The sequence below is a fragment of the Hylaeus anthracinus genome, unplaced genomic scaffold (assembly GCF_026225885.1).
Source record: "Hylaeus anthracinus isolate JK02 unplaced genomic scaffold, UHH_iyHylAnth1.0_haploid 11989, whole genome shotgun sequence".
NCBI lineage: Eukaryota > Metazoa > Arthropoda > Insecta > Hymenoptera > Colletidae > Hylaeus > Hylaeus anthracinus.
Genome location: NW_026534337.1, coordinates 4,008,095 through 4,026,053, shown reverse-complemented (window position 1 = coordinate 4,026,053; position 17,959 = coordinate 4,008,095). Strand labels below are relative to the sequence as shown.

Here is a 17,959-nt window from a genome sequence, read left to right as displayed (position 1 = left end):
CTTTTTCGCAAATTCTTAAAAAATGGCTCGATTTCATTTTGTTTTAGCAGGGATTCGCGGATGGAAATTCGGTCCGTTAAATTTTGTACCGGTAATTCATCGCCCAAATATCGAGCTTCTTTTTGTATCCAGTCTTATGTAAATAGTTCAAAACTGTTTTTTGGTAGATGTTGTAGCGCCACGTAGTTTTTTCTTGACCCAAACCATTGTAGAGTTTAGTTTCTTGAGTTAGTCGATGGTGTTTTGCACATATTTCTGAGATATTACAGCTATTTCTGGGTTCAAGTTGTACTTCCTTTTTTGTAGCTCGAATCTTCTGCACTCATACAGTAGATGTACAGTACAGTAGATTCTTTAGTATTAGATGTTCATGGGTGATTTTTGAGTGTCTAGTTTTCACTCTAGTCATTATTATTTTTTCTCTCCTGGTCATTAACGCTTTGAGGTACAGATTAGTAAAAGTCGCGTGTTACATTGTGAATTTTTGTTCTTTTGTTGTTTCATATTTTATTCCATTCCATTTTCGATGTGTGTTGTATCTGTGTAAGTTGCACTTTTGTTTTATTGAGTTATTGCGATTTGAAGTGATCCCTGCAATTTGGCTCTTTTGATCGTGGGGAATATTAGTTAATATGTCCGGAATGTGGACATAGTTTGAAATAAGTGGAATGTGTCAAATATGTGAATATAGTCTTGAATAATTACAGTGGAATGCTTTTACTTTACACATCGAATGTAATTTAATTTGTTTTGATTTATATTATTCTGGTTCCACCAGGCATACTTCGTCTATTACGTTTATAATTTTCATTTTAATTTAGCTAGCAAGCATTAATACTTTTAGCTTGGATGTCTGTGACACAGTTTATGTTTACGCTTCAATTTTATTTGGAAATATTAATAAAAGCTGTTTCTCCAGTATACTATAATCTTTTATCTTTAAATTTAGATGCTTTCACAAAAACTATGTATATTTCTTAATCAGTATGCTACCTTTTACATGTTACAGGTTTATTGCTTAGAGAGTTTTTATCGTTTGATAAGATCTACAAGTTAAAAGTCAAATAACAGCACTGAATAAATAATTCTGATTGGCACATATTTTGTATTATGCTACTTACGCACAGTAGAAAATATTCATCCAGGTAGAAGTAAAAGGTAATAAATATCTGAAAGGCAGTCACGTGTAAAGATACAAGAAAGTGATTATATGATCCTATTAATCATTCTTAATAAATATCGTGCGCGCACGCAAGCAAACTGTGCATAATCACATGTCATTACTTTTATCCTTAACTTCTTTTCAAGCTGCACAAGTTGCTCGAATGTTTTCATCACTCGCTATAAAATTGCATCATCAAACTGAACAAATATCCATTTTCCATCTTCTTTGGCGATAGGAACATTAATATTCATAAAATGTTTAAGCTTTTACGCTTCTCGATGAGTATATTTAATATAACGCAGATAATTGCGTTTAATAAAGGCAAAAGGCCGCCCCCATTAAAATTCCCATCGAACGTATATTTTTAAAATTGTTTTAAAAAAAAAACGGTATCACCGAGAGTCTGTAAAGTTATTTAATTTCATCTTTAAAAGGAATACATTTATGATAATTGTGAAATAACTTATACTTTTATGAAATCAACTACAGTGGGTGTAGTATGTATTCGTACACCGATCAATTTCCAAAAAAACTGTAAAATTGTAGTTTCTTAACTTCTTTTTTTATAATCAATGATATTTTACATATTCTCGGAAGTCTCTAAGATAGATATAGTCCAAACAACATTTACTAGTTAATATAATTTGTAAAATTAACAAAAAAAAAACTGCGAAAAGTGGGTAAAAGTATAGAAGCAATAAGTATTTGTACGATTCTTATGACGAACCATTTACAGTAGAGTTTGTAACACATTAGTTTATTGCTCCGTACAGATTAGAAAACATCAAATTTTCAGTAAAGTACTTTTAAAAATAGCTCTAATAGAGGAATTGAAGAAGATCCCACTTCGAATAACTAATAATTTAGTTAATTTAACGCTTAGAAGAGTTGCAATAATTATAAAATCAAAAGGAAATCCCACGAAGGAAGTATTATATACTTGTAAATTAATGTAAATTTCTTTTTTCTTTAATGAAGTTTTAAAAATTAAACAATTGTGCGAATACTTATCGCTTCAACATTTCTATCGATTAATTGTTTTTTTCTTATTAATTTCGCAACTTACATAAATAGTTATTTTTTTTTGTACTCTATCTATTCTACAGATTTCCGAGAATATGTAGAATTTCATTGTTTATAAAAAAATAAGTTAATAAATTACAATTTTACATAGCTTTTTTGGAAATTGATCGGTGTACGAATAATTTCTACACCCACTGTAACTCCGGATAGATTATATTTTTTTATGAAATTATTTAAAAATGGTCAAACTTGTTCTCTTACGGTTTCTTTCATTCAAAATGAAATTGAAACTCAATGAAATTCGTCGCTAATGACCAAGCAGTAGATGAACCTAAAATAAATCCATTAAAAAAAAATAATAATAATAAATTCAGTTTTCTCTGGGTTAAACGAATTCGAGTATAATGGAATAATCGATTCATCCACACGCGGGGGCAGAGCCCGGGATGAATAAGAATCGAATCACGAAATTATTGACGTTATTATTTTTGGGGTTAATTGAAATAGCCTCTGCGAAACCACGCGGAGAGGGAGAGGCGGGGGGTGAGCGGGACGAATAATCACGAGCGACCGAATTGTTTAATTTGAATCTCCGCGAATACGTGGAATTTAAATGCCCGCCGCTTTACACCGCTCCATTTGAATACCAGTGGTCGGTGAGTGAGTCGAATTAAGGGAAAATCAGAAATGATTGTCACGTTGTCGAAGCGTCGGATTATGTTCGACTTCGGCCCGAGACTATGAATATTCATAGTCTCTTCGCCCCCTTTGCGAAAAATTCCTAAGCAACGACGGGGGGTGCCGCTCGCGAATGTGCAATACTCGATGTAATTAATCGTATGCGTCGGCACGTACCTGATAACCGGATGATCCTTAATTTACGCGCTCTTTATTTCGGGCGACGCCTTTCCGCCGGCCGCCAAGCGTGGAATTCAAAAGGATTCGGGCGAAATTTCATTTTCGAATAATTTATTTCACTTTAATACCCGGTATCGCAACCTCCCGCGCGTTCGTAATTAAATTAATATCGAACCGTCCCAAATGCTTCCAACCCTTTGGAACATAATTCTAGAAAACAGATGAAATAATTTTAATTTTGAGCGCAATATTTGCTTTTTGATTTCCTTTTTGTATTAATATTTATGTACGAAGTTTGAGATCTGGAAAAAATGTGTTTCATTTATAGATATTAAATGAACGTTATGAGGTAATATGAATTATATACTCATACATGTTGTAACATAGTTCATTATATGGACATTATGAGCTCATACTAATTATAAGATATTGTGTTATACACACACTACAAGGTTATGCAAGTTGCATTACATTCCATTGTATAACCATTACAAGCTTATATAAATTATAATTTAATCTAATATTTAAATATTATAAGGTCGTACTAATTGCAATATATTTTAGTATACGAACATTACAAGCTCATGAAATGGCACTATGTTATGTAAATATTCCAGGCTCATGTAAATTGCAATATAATTTATTTTTAAAATATTATAAGCTGATACAAATTGTAACAAATTGTATTATATGGAAGTTATAAGGTCATGAAAGTTACAATATGTTATTTCAATTTTACAGGCTTATGTTAATCGCAATATATAATTTTGTATACATAAGCTACTAAAAGTTGGAATATGTTATATGATATAGCTTGAAGATTTTTAAGGAAAGCTAAATGCAAAATATCACGTTTAATATTATTCAATTTGTTTTATATTTATACTTATTCACCTTTAAATTTATATTCTGATTTTCGAATGTCTCGATTGTATAAGGACTTGATTTATATAATTTTCTGTTCAATGAAATTTAAAAACATTCAATAAAATATATGAAGAATGATTTCTTTTCTCACTGTCATCTGAAAGAGCATTGCATAAAGCATAATTCGGCTATTTTTTCCTCATAATTACTTGACGTGTACATATATTTGCTATAATGATTAGTATGCATTCTTTCATCACTATTTCTCGACGTAAGTTTCATAAAGATCTCCTATATCATTCAAACTTTACTAATATTTTCCAATGAAAATCACGTAGCTTTTTGAACGTTCAGAATTGAATTCACGCGGAAAGAGATAACGTCGATTTCGAATAAGGTCTATAAAAAAAAAAAGAAAAATTCCTTCACCACAAGCTGAAAACTTTCATTCCTTTCCACAACGCGCAAACTTCTAAGCCTCTCCCGAAAAATGAGATTCAGAAAAAAGCAACGATGAGCTTCTCATCCAATATAACCTCGAAAGGACCGTGAAACTCCAGTAGAGTAAAGTTTTAACGTTTTCTCTTCGCATTCGTTTCGATTTCCCAGAGAACAACTCTCGCCATAAAATATTAATAAGAGTATAAGAGGAACGTTCGTCGGAATTAGATTCTAGCAACGTTTCTCGCGAGTGGATGCAGAGGAATGAAGTATCGCGTTGATCGACCTAATCTTGCCTCGCCGACGCGAAATTTGAGAGGGGAATACATATCTAGGATAAGGGGAAAAGCCAATCGAAAAGTCGCTCTTGTAACCTTAGGCTAGCTCTATTTTATCCAAAAATAAATTTGGTTTAAACCAATACTGTTATTTCTGCTTCTTGTTTAGCAATTTCCTTTTGTTTGTAATTTAGTTGAATGCTACAGAAGATACACTTACAATTTCATGAATTTACTTGTTCGGCCAAAAAGTTACTAACATTGGACTAGTTTGACTGTCGTAGGTGTATATTACGTCTCTTAACCCTTCGAACCGGAACAACTAGTCTGAGGGCATTGTTTTAAGGATGTTACAGTGTTGTGACCCCTTAAAGCATCGCCATCAAAAATTCTTTAAAAGAATCGAATCAATTTCAGTTCAGAGCAGAATATTCATTAAAGTTTCTCTTCTTTGTATATTAATGTTCATAAAGGGAGTGTAAGATCTAAGGAAAATAGTGCAGCAATTTGAACAGGTAAATTTCTGTGATAGCAAATAAAAATAGAATAACTATACCTGCTCCACTGTATTATTGAAACAGAATAGGTAAATAAAAGTAATCATTTACATCTGCATGAAAAAATACTATCTGAATTGGTTTATTCCGTTACAAAGCAGAATATTCATTAAATTTTCTGTCTTTCATAAAGGGGATGTAAGAATTCTTGCTAGTGGTGTAATTTGAATAGATAAATTTCTATGTCCTCAAACAACTAGCGCTATCGTACTATTGAACCGGATTAGGAAAATAAAGCTATTGAGTTGCTTTTTTTCACGAAGAAATACTGCCTGAATAGGTTAATCTTAGGTCCCTCGACTCAAGATTAAAGCATCGCCTTTGAAAATTCTCACGTACCTCGGGTTTCGACGATAGCCCAGCAAAGATTGGCCAGCGAGAGGAGCAGCAGCGAAAGTAGGCAGAGCGCAGCATCCCATCTCATCTTCGTTGTTCCGGATAGCTTCCACGGTTCCTTCACTCTTCCCTCGGTCTTCCTTCACCGGTCGCGCTCATCTTCTATCATTCCCCGTCGGCTCCCTGAAGGCGGTGCGGCTTCCGTTCCAGTTCGAGGACCGCACGAGCCACCCTCCGCCAACCAGAGTACAAGGGAAGGTGGAAGAAGAGCGAGAGAAGAATCCCCGTTGTCAGCGCGCCCGGTTTCACGGCCAAGAAGGGTGCTTATCACCTGGCTGATAACACCTGGAAGACAAATAGCCAGCTTGGTAAACACAAGCACCGTTCTCTCTTGTAATTAACCTGCTGGTAATCCCAAGGTGGCGAGGAATTTCCAGCCCTTTCCTTTCTTTCACACCGTCTAGCTCGAGCTCTCGCTCTATTTCTACGTTTCCTAGCTCTTTAGCCCTCTTTTTTTTTCTCAGGTTTTCTTTAGCACCCCTAACGAGCCGCGAACGTACCGCGAAATTGAAATAAAAGCTTGGCGAACGAGACGGCGCGGTTCCCGCGCATAAAGCGGCTGATTTAACCGAGGTCTCGGCACGGAATTCATTTCTGCCAGTGGGAATGTATCTAAGCATGGAAAGCTGACTTCGCCGGTTGATACGAGCTTGTTGTTTCTATGAAACTCTGGGAAGTTAGTTTGGGTGGAAAATAAAAGCGAAATGCGACGAGAAACGTTTGAGGACCGTGGATTAAAAGATATCGCGGGGATTCATTCGCGTGCAGCCTACGAGTTTTAGCGGGAACATTTGAAACGGTCGAATTGAAGACGATCCAGGAGAATTTGGATAGCGTAATTAGGATAATTGCTTGTCTGTAGAGTTAGGAATCCTAATGATAGTAGAATAGATGTGATTTTTGTTGGCTTTGGAGCAAAATTGAGAATGTGTTTTAATTTCTCATCATTAGGTTAAAGCAGTGAGAAATTAATATTATTTTCTATATGGTCTCTTAGTCAATGAAAATCATGTCTATTATTTGAAATTATTAAGTAAGAAGATAACATTGTATAAAATCTATGTTGAATCTGTTTGCTCAAAAATTCAAAGTGATTAATGGCTTGGGAATAATGTAGATATCTTTTTAATTTTCAGAACAATAACTTCAAGTCGATCTTCCGGTGTAAACTAGCCTTTCCCAGAATAAAATCATTTCTGATTTTGAAAAGACGAATAAGATTTATCAAAAATTCATCTTTCACAATAATATAAGTATGTACATACGTAAGTTATGTTACAATTTAGTATGATAATGAATGTTCTTATCTATATAAATTTTTATATTGATAATGTAATGTAAAAATAATCATCTAATGTATAGATCTATAGATATCTAATATATATAATTATATTTATATTAGATTATTATTATTATTATATTAGATGCATACAACCTGAAACAATCAGTGTAGTATTTGCTTCCCAGTATAGTTTAAATTTTTGTCTGATAGTGAATTCATTACTTATTTAAAATGGTGAAAAGGGAGATATTTTAAAAGTCAATAAATCTTTTACAAAGAATGTTGTTTTTAACGTTACAAATATATATATTTGTACGAATAAATATACTGATAATTATATATTGATAATATAGTATTTACATTGCGTACATATTATTTAAAACAATTAGTGTACTACTTTCTTCACAATTTAGTTTCGATCTTTTTCGGATTGCGAATTCATTGTTTAAAATGCTAAAGAACAAATTCTGTTAAAAGACAATAGAGTTGTTTCAATGAATGTACAATAGTTTATAAAATCATAACGAAGTTTTCTTTGCAACATCAATCATTATATTAATAAAATATTTTATATTTGGCATACTGCTTTCATATTGTAAATCTTATACGTTTTTTCCGTCCGTGACTTTGAATAACCTTCAATAATTATGATTGTTGAATTCCTAATGAAGGGAACTATCATTGTAGGTGTTTGAAATAGGATGGTTCCATTTAAGAAAATGAAGGTGACCTTGATACTTTAAAAAAAGATGACATAAAACAAAAATACTTTTGGTATCGTGTAAGCCCCATTGAAGCATTTAACTTTGTCCTTATGATATTTGATGTATCTTTAAAAACGACAAAGATATTTGACGTGCAAACGTTAGGTGACTCACCCTGTATATGTATAATCTGAAACAATTCGCGTATTACTTTCTTCTTAGTTTAGTGTACATTTTCGTCTAATGTTTATCTGTGAATTCATTACTTAAAACGATGAAAAAGCAAACCATTTAGAAAATAATAAAGTTTGTACAAAGAATGTAGTCCACAAGAAAATTCAATAAATAAAGATTCCAGTAAAAGTAAACAAAATTAAACAAAATAACAAAAATATTCTGTAAATCCTTAGCCATTCGTCACCCTTAACGGCGGAATCTACTAGTATTTTATTAAATTCCCTACTATAACGTACCCGTGAGAGGCATCGTTGCGTCGCCTACCGTGATTTGCGATCCGACAGATTCGACCCGTAAAGATTCTTGTCAGAATTGCGGCGTTACAAACAGTCCAAACAGAAATGAAACGACGTCCATCACGTGGACGATCGCGAACGAACGAAACGTACGGAATGAACATTCGTCACGACGTAGAATTACGCAGTTAAAAACGTCCGCCAAGCCGCAGTCGTAAAGCGTTACCGATGCCCACGCTCCAACCCCATCCTTAAGCCACGATTTTCACAAATCCCCGTGTCTCGGTTCCGTCTCCGATCCATTAAACGATAACGACCATAAAGACACAAGGGTGTAATAGAATCTTTGTTCAATTCCAGGGTCCGTGTAACGACGAGTATGTGCAGATGGGTCGTTTTTGCGACGATAAAAGTCTCTCTTATCCGCGCCGCCGTGAACTTATTTCGATTCGGCGCCAGGATCCACGGGATTCGCTCGGGTCTACGTGCGCTCACGGTGTTTGCCTTGCTCCTTATGGTAAATCTCCGTCAGGGGGATCCAGGGGGGACAGGTCTCGATCTTCGAGCCAGTTCGCCGATCCGACTGGATTGCCCGTTCAGGAGGAGAGACGGAGACGAGGTCCCGCGGTTCGGTTAAGAGTTGGAACGAAATTCCGAAAGTTCCTGTTCAGTGAAACAGGTCACGGAACGAAGAGAGCCGGTCGCGGAGGTACGACGCAGGTCTTTAAAAAGTTTTTCCCAGTTTCCGTCGGGTAGGGGGCCGGCGAATCCCGCGATGGGATACCGCCCGGATTCCCCGGGGATAAAACAAAGGATAATCAGGTCGCTTTTTATTCTCGAGGAGGGCTCCGCTCGGTACTTGCGAAGGAGCTTGGAATTACCGGCTTCCGACCCTCCTTTTCCTATCTTCGCCGCTTCTAAGCTGCCTGAATTAGGCCACGTTAATCCTGCGATGCCTACGGGCTACGAGTATAGCATGGCGGCGCGGGACGTCTTCGTTGACGCATCCGTCCGTCTTAAATAGTCGCCGGTGTTAATCGAGGGAATTGGATTAAGACGTGACGAGCGTTGCTTATGATTTTCATACAGATTTCGCGAGTTATCGTTCTGAACCAGGACGTTATTAACTTTTCTATTTAATTTCTATTCGATTCACTTTTAAAAATTAAGTGTGTTAAATTAGGATTTGCTATAAGTCAAAAGCTGTAGCCGGATAAGAAATGACAATTTATTCCAATGCAAATGAGGTTTATTTTTTTTTTTATCCATATGTTCCTGTGACTTTCCGTTGTAATCTGACCAACACGCCTAGAAACATTCACTGGAATATATATGTATCACTAGGATCGAAAGAGTCAAGTGTTCATAATTAAATTAACACATTCGCGACAGGCAGATATTTTACTTTTCAATTAACGAATACTAAAATTCTGAAGCTCGACATCACAAATTTGTATCGTTGGGGCGAAGATAAAAATTAAAAAATATGTTTTGAAATATCAGTGTTGTAAATATGTAGTGGAATAAATGAAAAGATATTCGTAATTTTTTCATAACCAGGAATAGAATTTTAAGTGACGTGAATTCACTTAAAATGTCAAGGGAATATGCTAGCCTAGCGGCCGAAAAATGAGACGATAATTGGAACTTTTTGTAGAAATAACTCTGTTACGGATTATTTTGAAACTGCGTGTAACTATTAATTAGTGCTAAAACAATAAGCTGAATTTTTTTCAAGTAAAAATAATATTTTACTAGCGAGTTATCGTGCGAATGCGAGGGATCGTTAAATAAAAGTTGCTGTTCATGGTTGCCATGATTTTTAATCTATATGGCTTGTTATCGTCAGAATTAGAATAGTTTGAAAATATTAAAAAAAAAAAAAAGAACAAAGTGACAGCCTTTCAACTTAAAATTTTGATTTCTACGTCAAAAAATTATTGTTTCTTTGTTTGATACACAACATTAGTATATCATTAGTATAATTATTATCATTATTAGTATATCATTTCTGTAGTCTTGAAAGTGATTCAATACAGTAAGTATTCGTAAGGTTGTTAATATAAATTGCTTGTAATATAGGGCAAAATATATAGTTTTTATTATAAATGTTGCTATCGAAACAAATTTTCCGAGAAAGAAGTGAACGATAAAGTTAAAGGATAATGACGATGATATGACAATTAATATAGAGAAGAAGTACAAACTTTTTCTTAATACTTAATCTCATACGAAATCAGTTTCTAATCTAATGTATGCAATTAGTTCAATTATTTCTTCTTCGAATATATAAAATTCCGGTTCTAACATTTTCGTTTTTATTATAAACAATAAACTTCATTGGTTATATATGAGATAATTCTATCCATCATTGATAAACCAATGAAGTGGCACAAAGGGTGAATCACACCTAGCGATCGTTCATGTGTTCCAAAATAGATGAACGTACTGAAAGGTTCAGAGGTTCTAAGAAACTAAAAGGTTAAGCCAAGAGTCACAAATAAATACAGTATATAAGGAAGTGTACTATACAAATTGGATAAGTATAAATATAACAACCTTCTTACTTAATTCATTTTTTTTTAGTTTCTTACGACCTTTTAATAACGGGTCAATTTGAATTATAATGTATTAATCTAAACTATGGAGCTACTAAAATTATATTTCTGTCGATCCTTGAGCAAGTGTGTTCGCTAAACTGTGTAATTAATTTGTTTACCCGATAAGAGTTACGAAACGAAAGAGCCGAAACGTTGACTAATTAATACGATAGCGTAAATAACTTCTTTATTTCCAGCTTAACTTATAGGTTAATGATTTGGGAAAAATATTTGATGAGACTCGCTGGCTAGGTAAAATTAGTTTTGAACAAACAATTTTTGTTTAATCCTAAGGAAATCTGATCATTTTGCTTAACGACAATATTTGTTCGCATAACTGTAAGCTCTAAAAAATAGACATGGTGTAATTACAATTTATATTCTTTTTAGAAATATATTCCATGTTATCAGTTTTTCTTCCTGTGTAAAAGAGTCAAGTCCCTCGATGTATCTTCTTACGTAGAATAAACTAATGAAATTATTAATTTCACGCGAAGATATACAGCACGTAATCTGCATACATCCCGACATATTTTCTGTACACATTTTGCGTTCGTTAACTATTTCGGGATGATATACGTGCATAAATATCTGCAGTCTAGTGATAACAGAAGTTGTTGCAACGTAAGCAGAAGACGTCCATCATGTTGCACAATAACTCACTTGATGTTTTCAAGAGTCAACAAGCTTCAATTAATCTTTGCAGCATTATCAAATTACACGACAGAAAACGCTACGTTCCGTTTTAAATGCTAATTTCAATTATTACATCAAATCGAATAAGTTTTTCATTTTTTGTAATTAAAGTACCCACACACGAAATAGAAAATGCATGAATTATTTAAAAAGGATCAATAATCCTCTGATCAATCTGCGATAATTCTATCTCTGTATTTTCACCAGTTAATCGTAGTTTATAGCATTAAATATTAATTATTCTTAAAAAATGTATTATATTTATATACATATCCTTAATATAGCTCTACTAAATTATTATGCGGCATTATTTTATAATATTCTTCTTTCTTTAAAGTTTTGTAGAAACCTCAATATGACCTGATATCAAGACAATTATTACACAATTCGTTGTAAATGATTCCAATGAATATTTAAGAAATAAAATAAATTGTCTTCTTTAAAAGTATCCAACTTATTAACGACCATTCGTTACAATTGGCATAAGAGCTTCATGTGTAAGCTCCCGAATGAAATTCTTGCAAAAAGTTGTGTGTCAAACATTACCAATTAAACAAATTAAAAAATAAAAGAGTCTCTATCTAACAATATAAAGGTGAAATAACAAATTGAACGTTGTTGAAAAGCCTACAATAAGAGGATACCAACGATTAGTATAAAATATAGAGATATAAAAAATTATTATTTACGAAAATTACATCTTAAGTTAAACATATATACATAATATGTTCATCTAACTTTATAATTGCACAATTTCTATATATTTTATCCACTTTTTTCCTATTTCTTTATTATATACGTTTATTAACAATGCGAAATTTCATGTGTATCACGTTATGTGTAATGTATCATTAGATTAAAACGTTTTATGCTCATCATACTGACGATACTACAGGACGACAAATAAACCCATACAATCATATTATTGAATTTCCAATCTAACTCGCTTTATTGAGACAATAATGTGATTGAAGTCAAGAGTTTCTCGAACAGTTGGCAACTCAACCGCTGTTGAAGTTTATGGGTCTACATTTCTACCGAATGAGACCTCCTCTTTCAATATTGTCTACGGAGTTTACACGATCTTGCGATTCAAATAGCATGAAATCGGTATCCGTAACACTGACCGTTTGAACTTCCACTTCGGAGAATTCGATTGCAAGTTCGATCATTACAGTTGAGGTCATCTCGAGACTCGAGGACCGACCCAATCGTCATTAAGAGCTGAAAGTTTCGAGACAAGTACGTAGACAGTGCTATAGCACCGTACTCTGCTGATATTGGTATTGTTTCCGACTATATCCAGTAATTTAGTATTTCCATCTCCTGAAGCTTAGGTTGCACGATAGACGAAACAATATCCTTCAAGGTGGATCAAAAGAATGTTGTTATAGGAAAATGTTATATCAAATAATAGCATACTTTATGTATCGTGAAAAAAAGACAAAATTTCCTCAGGTCCATTACTTTTGTCACAAATAAACATTTTCCTTTACTTACCTAACAGCTCCTAATGCAACGTTTATATAGTTCTTTATGTTCTACTATAATAATTCTTCACAAATACTTAATCGAGGACTGAATGTTACTATATCCATTGTAAATATTCAATTAATTCGGAGATGTACATATTCAATGCATTTTAAAGTTTCAGATTATTATACCAATGTTTTTCGAGAAAGTAATATTTCCGAACATGAAAAATTGAGAATAAAAATTAAATATGTAATCGTGAGATATTTTTCTATATTTTAATATCTATTGATTGGAACAATTAAAACTTAATATCTCCGATATAATTAAACATTTGTGATACATACAATATCATTCAGTATTCGATTAAACATTAATAACAATTACTGTTCAGAATAAGAATTTATTCGAGACATTAACCGTGAGAAATTTGTCAATATTTTAATATCTATTGAATGCACCAACTAAATATTAATATTAATTAATATAAATATAATTTCTGACAATAGTTAAATTAATTATTAACAATATGATTTTGCTGTGATATTAATGTTTCACGAATTATTTTCACGAAAATTATTCAACGAGCCTTTGAATCGACCGTTACGCGGTTCTTGTTCGTCCTTCCCCTTCTCTACTTTGAGGGGCACGACCGAGCCGCGACCCTCGACGCAGGTATACTAAGGGCGCGATCTCATTCTTCGACGATCCTTCGGTCGGTATGGATCTCGAGATCGCGTGTCTGCGTCTCGCGTCCCTCCTATTTATAGTTTCCCTTAGTATCTTAGTTTGGTTTGGTTAGTTTTAAGGCATGCGTGTACGAGAGTCTGTTCTCTACCAAACAATTATTAATCATTTGTTCAATTCTTTTACTTGTTCGTAGGTTCATATTGGACTCGCAACATTGTTCTCCACTTCGGTCACTATCACTTCATGTCATAAGTGAAGTGACCAACTGTGTAGCTGGACAGAAAGGTCGGTTGCCGTCCTCCTGGTGGATCTGTATTCGAGAGGAAGACAATCGGCTCCTCCGGATCGGTTCTCTACTCCCTGTATCCCGTCTGGTGTAGTCCAGGCTCCCGGCGTAGTGCAGTAAGTCCAAAACGTAGTGAGACGGATACAAGTCGGGTCCGTGGTGGCTCCCAGATGGATGCAGGGTGTGGAGGACTGGTTCGGAGGCGTCGGTCGTCTTCCTCTCGAGTCCAGATCCATCAAGAGGAAACGGAACTGACTCAGTAAGTCCAGTTACATGGTCGCGTCGTGTCGCGAATTAGCCTTCACTCCTCTTAGTTCAAATAATTATTTGGCAGAGTCAGACTTAGACTTTGGAAATCGAAGAGAATTTTGTTTTCCTTTGATTTTCATCGTTTCGCACTTAGCATTAAGCTCGTTGACTCTATGTAGAGTATGCATCTACGTATGTATACTCTATGTAGGGGGAGATCGAAGGAAGTTTGATTCCTTCTATCTCCGGGTCTCCAGTCGCAGCAACCTCCACGTGGTGAGACCTGGTAATCGGTATTATTTGTGACGAACAATCCTTCGTCCCGAGTAATACCGAGCTAATGGCTGCGAACTTGGAATAACATCTTTAGATATAAAAAGTGCAAAAGCGTAGTGTAAAGTATAAAGTGTAAAGTGCGAAAGTGTGAAAGTGTAAAAGTGCAAAAGTGCAAATGTGCAAAAGTGCAAAGGTACAAAAGCGTAAAGTGTAATGTGGAATTAGATTTAGATTAGCAGGGACAACATCAAGGAGCCGCGGCCGTAGCTAGTATTAGTGGTCCGTAGTGGGGATGGTTTCTGTGCATTTATCGTATACAAATTTGTGCGCATAAAGAGATTTTACTGTATTAACAAAAAAATGTTCCGTTACAATTGGGTCTGTTAGTGCGTCACAAAGCAATGAAGGGGTTTTCTGAGAAAAAAATGTCCTGTCGCGGAAAATGATTAAGTATGGTACAACAGGTGGCGGTTTGCGATCAGTTAGTTTAGTTAGTTAGATTTTCAATATCTTCAACTCTTGTGTATGCGCGGAGTCTGTAAATTTTTCTACCTGTTTTATTATTTTGTTTACTGCAATATTTCAAACGAATTGTATGATTAATTGTTACAAATCAAGCAGATGGATTCGTAACTAAATGCAGCATATTTCTTTTTAATGCCAATTTAATATTTGCTTAATAGCATTTGACTTAATAGCAACTACTTAGAAACATAAGTGACATTAATACACGGTGTTATGGTACTTATAATTCTTCAAGGTGTTTTCGTTTCAATCTTTTTCTGGTTATATCAGCATCGTAATTTATTGCTAACGGACTTGTGTGAGAATCAATTCTGTCCTTAATACACATATGATGTATTATTATTCAAAAGAGTCTTTCATTCGTATGTCTAATTTTCAAAATTATTTACGACGAGAGCTGGTACCATAATGAAAAATTAAAATTATAGTAAAATGTAAAGAATGTTGATAAAATCATGAGTGGAATGCGGATGCTTATACATTTATGACAAATCGAAGTATGGAAAAATGTTTGACAATATGCACGAATGCATAAATACATTAAATATCAATTTTTGATGTATATGTTACACCGTTTGGAAAATGAAGTTTTAATTCTTTTTCTGTATCTCTAAAACTATGAATTTGTATAATGATTACTTTATATTTTCCAGTTTAAATTACTATTTCGTTTTTAATCACCTCGTAGGATTTTTAAAACATGAAAGAATCTTCCCAACTCTCCGTTTACGCGCTTATGCTTGAGCATGCAGACATTCAAAACCTGTTCAAGATTTAAGCGTTACCTTCGCTTGGGAAAAAAAGCTAAACTTGCTCTCACATTCAAGCGACCTTAGCACCTCGATGTTGAGAATTTGTCAAATAGTTGAAGTCACGTTCTGGATATAACAGCGTGAAAAGCTTCCGTTAAACGTATGCTTATGTTCGTTAATAACATGTTCTGAATACGGAATGTACAGTACTTGCCCTTAAGCTCTTCTTTCGCATGAAACTTTCCTTTATGCGCGTATCGTAATTGGATTACACGAAAAGATGGTTACGAAATTCTTTTCTTTTTTTTCCGGTTGGTGCTCAACTCCCTAAGGGAAGATTCTGATTAATGCAGAAATTTAGCACAGCAGTTTGCATTTCAAAATAGAAAACCTACTTTAAATTAGACTTTAATATAGCAGCAAAGAATTTCATTACAAGGTTTATTTTAACAATTTAAAAGAAGAGCAGCGTTATTTAGTTACGGATGTATAATGCAGATGGGAGGTCTATTATCGATAGCCTGCGGATGTTCGTGTACTTCAACTATGTCGAGATATGCAAATATCATATATATGAAATACGAAAATTCGTTGCACGAATATATGCAGAAATATTACAAGATAAGAGGTATGTAATATCTGGACTGCAGATTTTATGGATTTATGATATATATATATATTAATTATATATTAATATGGACAACATACAGAAAATATATATAATGCATGTAGGATATATTTTTTTTAAATTCATGTAATAATATTAATACTTCGATATGAATAAGTACATTTTAGTGCATATGTGTTATATTTGTTGAATTGTAAATACTTAAAATCCCCAGTTTATTAATAACTAATCCCGGTCACAGTGATCAAAGTAAAAAAAATATATTCATTTCCATGTATTGATTTATATTTCAAGTGACATGCACTAAATTTAGAATCTGTTTGTTGCAGTTCCTTTGCTGCTGCAAATGATCTACAGTTGATATGTTTTTTTTCGAGATATGGGTGAACCCAATATTCTCTTTTTCTATGTATTCATCTTCTATAATGATAGTAGACTATTATATTTTGCTTGTCGCTAGAGTCAGTATTTGACATAATTTTACTTGATTGCATGGTAGATCACATTCAACCGAAGCATCTGTTATTATTGAGTAGCTGCGTATGCAGAACCGATTCACTAACCGGTAAGGAACTAGTTTGTGATTTCAGTCACCAAGCAATTATGTTTCTTTTGAGTAGCAATTGCAGGATTACAGATTCCAATATTCTAAATGTGTATTTGTTGTCGTCTCCTGGAATGAGTGAGTTTTATTTATAAGAGTCCGAAGTCATATAACACGTAGAACACCTAATGTACCAACCTTCGTTCATTCGTTACATTCATTTACTTCTTGCTTTATATTACGTTGCATTTGCATTTGGTTTAGAAACCTCTTTTCATAATCTTCCCATTAGGGATGCCAGTTAGAGAATCAGAGAGTAACGAGTTTAACGTTTGTGTGCATTGTAAAATGTTTTCAGTGTCGGTAAATGTATCCAAGTTTTATGTTTACTCCTACTGAATACAGGGTGAGTCTTATAACGTGACGACCTCAGATAAATCGTAAGGTATTTGTTGTACGACAAAATGTTTCAAACAAAAGTTGCATGGTATCTAGGGGGACATACAGTGCTGTAATCTGTTTTCCATCACCTTACTTTTCTATTGAGATATTAAAGTTACCTTCAGTTTTTTAAATGGAATGTCTAATATTATTTTTTTTCCGAATTCGGATAAATCATCAAATTTTGCGTAAAAATGTATTACATGAAGTGGGACTACAAATGCAAAATTACTGAGATATTTATAAAAGAAGTTTATGGGTAATAGCTGCTAAGGTTGAAGGACGAAATTCTTCATTATTCACAACTTTGTGATACCTTTTTAACCGACTTCGAAAAGGAGGAGGTTACTCAATTCAACGTTTCTTTTTTTTTTACGTGTCTGTACATTAAAATTGCCATGTTTTTTGAGTCTTCGACTAAGCCTTAAGGAGGTAGAATGCGATGACTGATTTCGATCGGGATACTTAGCTTGGTACAAGATCTTAGCTCTTATAGCATTTTCTTCACACGCACCATAAACAATTATCACAACGTTGTTTCACTGTTACTGAACATCGTAATAAAAATGTAGCACCTTTCTCAATACGACTTTAACACTTACCGAAATACTAAATAGGCATTTCGTGTTGATGATTATTGATATTTAACAGGGAACTTGTTTATAGACATGACCTACCGACGTGAATAAAGTCGTGCTAAGAATCACGTTGACTAAGCGTATTTCCTTATAGAAGGTTATTAATTTGAAGATATT

General features: G+C 34.0%; 1 protein-coding gene across 1 annotated transcript in view; it reads right to left on the bottom strand.

Moving 5' to 3' along the window:
* Nucleotides 1–17,959, bottom strand: part of LOC128888014 (uncharacterized) — a 129,397-nt gene that overhangs the window by 37,123 nt on the left and 74,315 nt on the right. The window contains exon 3 of the mRNA XM_054144595.1: nucleotides 5,529–5,870. Within this exon, the coding sequence (XP_054000570.1) occupies nucleotides 5,529–5,613 (85 nt within the window). The 5' untranslated portion in view covers nucleotides 5,614–5,870. The remainder of the gene's footprint in view (nucleotides 1–5,528; nucleotides 5,871–17,959) is intronic.